Raw genomic sequence first — 6,227 nt, 5'->3', positions numbered from 1 at the left:
CATACATAACATGTTTTATACATGCATAACAATGCGTTCAGTTAGTCTCAGCGTTATGCGAATATCAAGCCATGTAATGCTTATGGTTTTCTGTTACAGCGTGCCGCAGTCAAAGGCTTATTGTTAGTCTGAATTTTAATTTGTATTTTATTTTGTTCATGTTAAAATAACTTTACAAAAACAGCGCTAAGTAATTTTTGCACTTTAAATTTTTATCTTTTATTTTTTTAACTTTAATTCTTTAGTTTAAATTTTTTTAACTTAAAATTTTTAAATTTTCTACATTTAATCTTTTGTGCCTTGTATTTTTTTTCGTGTTATTAATAAAAATAAGATAATTTATAAATATAATTTTGGAGAAAACAATATTTTTGATGGCGATTAATTTTTGTGAAGAACAATTTTGGCTGGTTTTCATTTACTTAGCGCGATATTTTGATTTCACTACTTTTTGACGCTAATATTTTAAACTTTTTTCTCATATTATTAATAAAAAATATAATTTTTGAGAAAAAATATTTTTGATGATGATTAATTTTTGTAAAGGATTATTTTGGCTATAAATATAATTTTTGAGAAGATAATATTTTTGATGACAACTAATTTTTGCAAAGAACCATTTTGGCTGACGAAAGATATACTTAGTGCTTTTTTTACATGTGTGATGTCTTTTTTTCGGATTTCACATATTTTTGCAAAGTGTATTAATACGAATATATTAATAACACATCAAAAGTAAGCTATTTAAGAATTTCAAAATAATATTAATAATGTTAATTTATAATAAAATTAATAATATCTTTGCAAATGAAAACCTGAGAACAGACAATGGAAACCGAGCACAGAAACGAGCCAAGAAAATAAAATATTTTTATCATATGTCATATATATACACACATATATATATATATATACATATATATACATATATATATATATATATATATTACGAATGCGTGCAAGCCTATTTTATAATATACAGGGTGTTTCTTAAACATATGTCAAAAATTCAATGGATGATTCTTTGGGTCATTTTATGAGAAATATGCCTCTGATGATTTTTTGAAAACTATTTTATTTCGAAAATACAGGGCGATAAAAATTTACAAGAAATACAATATTTTCACAATAATATCATTATAATATTTTCAACACATTTTAGCATCACAGGTAACAATAAAGAAGTTCTTTGAACACTGCATTAATAACTTTTACAAGTATTAATTATTTTTTTATAAATTTTTATCGCCCTGTATTTTCAACAAAGCGGTTTTGGAAAAATCATCAGAGGTATAAATTTTCATAAAATAATCCAAGGAATCACACCTTGAATTTTTGGCATATGTTTAAGAAACACCCTGTATGTACATTTTTTTTATCTTATATTTCCATATCTTATATTAGACTTTTAATGTTCTTGAAATACTGTATAATATATTATTAGACTAAATTAAATAATCTAAAGAGACTAAATTAAATAATCTAAAATAATATATTATTAGAATAATATTGATAAACTCTTTAGAGTTTATTAAATTATTTTATGATTTAGAGGGTTTATTTTGTTTATCTTATGTTTATTAAATTATTTTATGATTATTATTTTGTTTATGTGATAGACATTACTTTGATTATTATTTATAATGTTTAATATATTGTTACGTCCGCATGCCGGCTTCGCGATAACTCACGCCGCGAAATAAAAACACGTATTAATTATAAAAGAATACAGCAACATTAATGGTAAAACAAGAATACAGAACAACGAGAAAATGCAAAATAATAACAGTCGTCAGCGAAGCGTCTGAACGGTGACAGCTGTCAACCAAATCTGTCAATCTCGCGTTGTTAAACAAAATCGTACCGGTTGTAAATAAACAACCCTCATGGCAACGATCTCCCAGAAACGTCAACCGCGACTCGGTTCAGCACGAGGCTAGGACGAACATCAAGGCTGTAGCGGCCAAGACGTAACAATATTATGATATTACAAATTCAAAAGGAGGCTATATGGAGCCACGCGTAGGGTGTAGGTACGCAAATATTAAAAACAAACTTGTTGGAAAAACAAATTTATTGAATCTAAACGTTTCGGTCCTTCCTTTGGACCTTCTTCAGTAAATTTAATACAATAAATAATAATGGGGAATCTACATACTACCGCACGTAGCGCAAAAGCCGTGAGCCCCCCCTATCGATATCCCATTAGATAGACAAAGTGACATAATATGTCATGAGGTCCTCAAAAGTGGACTCTAATGAAGAGTATAGTGAGGAATTTCCGAAAGGGGGCTCACTCTTACTCACACACTCATCCATCGCACGTTCACACGACCGTACGCGGACGCGCCCGACGCACGAGTGAAGAAGATATTCGTTCTGATGCTATTTATAAGGCGCCCTACCACGGTTCATAGCCTGTTATCGAAGTCAATGTCAAACAATGTGTGGAATTTATTTCTCCTTCTCTCTCTCTCTCTCTCCCTCGCCCTCTCCCTCCCCTTCCCCCCGTCACTCTCCCTTTATTACTGTCCCCCCTTCCTCTCACTCCCCCCCCTTTTTCTCTATCTCCCTCTCTCAAACATACGATGTATGGAGATTAATGTTACAAATGATTTATGGCTCTCTAAAGGAATTCGATAACAACTAAACGAAGACCGTCTTTCAAGAAATTTGAGGCATATTTGTCACAACAGATATATATGCTTGACTTAGACACTCTGTGTCTTCTTGTCGGTTTAAGCCATTTATCTGGCGCCTGATAAACAGCATCTCTGAAACAAGTCTCTTCCTTAGAAACGGTTCCTCATCCAAGATCTCAACGTTATCCCAATCAAATTCGTGGTTATTCAGCCTGTGATCCGTGATCACGGATTTGTGCGCGGTGTTTCTTTTTATGTGATTTCTGTGCTCCCTAATGCGTGTTCTCAACTGCCTACTGGTCTGACCGACATAAGAGGCATTACAATTTTGACATGAAATTTTGTATACAACGTTATTATGCCAATCTTCCTGCAGTGTGTCTTTATGCACGCGGATAAACGAGCGTAACTTATTCAAACCTGTGTAGGACATTTTTACATCTAGATCACGGACCACATGGCTAAACCGCTCGGACCATTTGGGTATGTATGGGACATTAAAATATGCAATGCGAGCCGAATTAGTATCAGGTGTTCTGTTAGCGTCACCTGAATTATTATTTTTATTTCTCGCAAACAAAGTCCTAAGCCTTTCGTGAAATGTTTCAAAAATCAGTTGTAATGGATACCCATTATCACGTAACACCCCAATGACCAATTCGAGGTTCTTTTGGTGATATCTTGGATGTGATAACCAGAAAGCCCTATCTATTAGGCCAAATATTGTGCATCTCTTGTGGCAGAGGGTGACAGGAGTAATAATTCAGATATCTTCCCGAAAATGTTGGTTTATGATACCAATCGAATTCAACGTATCCCCGATTTAGAATGAATGTAACATCCAAAAAATCGAGTCTATTGCCCCCCTTTTCCAAAGTAAACTGTAATCTGTTATGACACGCGTTAAACTGTCTTAGTATCGCCTGGCTCGTCCCGGAAGGGACGGCCAACGCGATATCATCAACATAGCGTACGTAGATCGGGAGTTCAAAAGGAAGGTCTCCTATCACCCTGCTCTCCAAATCGCGCATGGTTAAATCGGCTACTATGGGAGACAGCGGAGAACCCATGGGCGCTCCGAAGGTTTGTTGATAGATTATGCCATCAAAGGTGAAAAAAGTTGAGTGAAGAACAAGCCGGACTGCCCCCAAAAATTCCACGCGCGGTATCGTACAGTTATTTTCTATGAAATTCCACCTCGCGGCTATGCCGTCGACTGCCAAATCCAATGGGACGTTAGTGAATAGAGAGACCACATCCAGTGAAATAAGTTCACAATTGTCACCAACGTAAGTTCCATCGAGTTTGTTGACCAGTCGAAAGCTATTCTCCACATGACTGTCCGCCGCCGGGACCGACTTGTATATGATTTTGTGGAGAAACGTCGCAAGACGGTGCAGCGGCGTGTTCAGTGAGGAGACGATGATTCGCAGGGAGCAGCCCGACTTGTGAATCTTAGGGAGCCCATAGGCTCTCGGCAGTACTCCCTCCGAACAATTCAACGACCTGTATGTCGTATCGGATATATAATCTAAGTTTTTCCACCTTGTAAGCAATTCATGCAAACTGTTGATAATTCTTCTGGTGGGATCCTTCTTTACTCTAATGTAAGTATTTGTATCACCAAGGAGGACCTTCATCTTGTCCAAATAAGATGTCTTTTCTAAAGCGACTGTTATATTGCCCTTATCGGCTCGCGTAAAAATGATATTAGGATTATCGCGTATAAACGTTCTCGCTGCTAGGGACGCGCCCGAGAGCTCCTTATCAAACAAAGATTCTTCAGGGTTGCAACTGGCCAACTTGTTAACAATTGCCGACGACCTCTGGCGAACCAAAGGCCGAACGCCAACTTCCACTCTGTCGATACTATATTCTATACTTTTGATAAATTCCATAAGAACTCGATCTTTATTCTTACTTGGCAAACAAAAGTTGTCGCCCAGTTGCAAAACTCCCTGTATTTCTAATGGAATATCTGTTGAGGAAAGGTTTTTAAACCACTTCTCCCTGATGTGCAAAGGGGAGACTGTGTGGTTGTCAAAGGATAAAGGGTTCAAGTTAATAGTAAAGGAGGAGGAAGTAGAAGGAGCGTTTAGAGGTGTGAAGGAAAATTCGGAACCCCCGGACAGTCGCGCACGACGCCCGTTAAACGGGATCAATGACGCGCCAAGATTAACTCCTCCCTGCTGATCACGTGCCACAGAAAAATATTGGACTGGACGAATATTAGCTCTAATCAATCGTTCTTTTTTGGCAATGAGCCAATTTAATTTCTTATCCAGTCTGCTATTTTCACTCACAAAGTGGAAACGAAGAGACCTGTTTTGTCTAGCAAAAAACTCATTGCAGATGGTGATTGGTAGTGCGCGCGCGATGCTACGTGCCAGTCTGCAACCATGCGTACGTATCGCCTGAATACGCCTATGAGCATCACAGATCTATACGTGTGTCATACTTTTGGTAAACCGATCAATAATATGATTCAACTTATTTTTTGATCTAAAATGGTACAGATTGTTTTTGTAGCATGCACCTCGTTCTAAGTGCGGCGGTGTAATGTTGTACTTGAGGCAACCTTTTAGAAATTTAATCCCCAATCTAAATTTTGAAATAGACTTCTGTAAGTCTATCCACTTCTTCATATTCTTAACCACGTCGTTACCAAAATTAAATTTAATAAATCGGAAAAATGTTACGGGACGCATAGTTTCAGCCAGCGTATAAATAATAAGTAACAATTTAGGCTCCCTGCATTGATAAATTACAAATTCAAAAGGAGGCTATATGGAGCCACGCGTAGGGTGTAGGTACGCAAATATTAAAAACAAACTTGTTGGAAAAACAAATTTATTGAATCTAAACGTTTCGGTCCTTCCTTTGGACCTTCTTCAGTAAATTTAATACAATAAATAATAATGGGGAATCTACATACTACCGCACGTAGCGCAAAAGCCGTGAGCCCCCCCTATCGATATCCCATTAGATAGACAAAGTGACATAATATGTCATGAGGTCCTCAAAAGTGGACTCTAATGAAGAGTATAGTGAGGAATTTCCGAAAGGGGGCTCACTCTTACTCACACACTCATCCATCGCACGTTCACACGACCGTACGCGGACGCGCCCGACGCACGAGTGAAGAAGATATTCGTTCTGATGCTATTTATAAGGCGCCCTACTACGGTTCATAGCCTGTTATCGAAGTCAATGTCAAACAATGTGTGGAATTTATTTCTCCTTCTCTCTCTCTCTCCCTCGCCCTCTCCCTCCCCTTCCCCCCCTGTCACTCTCCCTCTATTACTGTCCCCCCTTCCTCTCACTCCCCCCCTTTTTCTCTATCTCCCTCTCTCAAACATACGATGTATGGAGATTAATGTTGTATACAAAATTTCATGTCAAAATTGTAATGCCTCTTATGTCGGTCAGACCAGTAGGCAGTTGAGAACACGCATTAGGGAGCACAGAAATCACATAAAAAGAAACACCGCGCACAAATCCGTGATCACGGATCACAGGCTGAATAACCACGAATTTGATTGGGATAACGTTGAGATCTTGGATGAGGAACCGTTTCTAAGGAAG

At 37.5% G+C, this 6,227-nt stretch overlaps 1 protein-coding gene across 1 annotated transcript; it reads right to left on the bottom strand.

The window, feature by feature from the left end:
- Positions 1-3,346: 3,346 nt before the first annotated feature.
- On the bottom strand, positions 3,347-4,540 carry LOC145936519 (uncharacterized). Its single transcript, XM_083038767.1, has one exon. The coding sequence runs from the start codon at positions 4,538-4,540 to the stop codon at positions 3,347-3,349; it is 1,194 nt and encodes a 397-aa protein (XP_082894893.1).
- Between the last annotated feature and the right edge of the window lie 1,687 nt (positions 4,541-6,227).

Source organism: Prenolepis imparis, unplaced genomic scaffold (genome assembly GCF_030444845.1).
Source record: "Prenolepis imparis isolate NDT839.2.m4 unplaced genomic scaffold, iyPreImpa1.0 SCAF_5, whole genome shotgun sequence".
NCBI lineage: Eukaryota > Metazoa > Arthropoda > Insecta > Hymenoptera > Formicidae > Prenolepis > Prenolepis imparis.
This window is presented reverse-complemented; position numbering and strand designations above follow the sequence as displayed.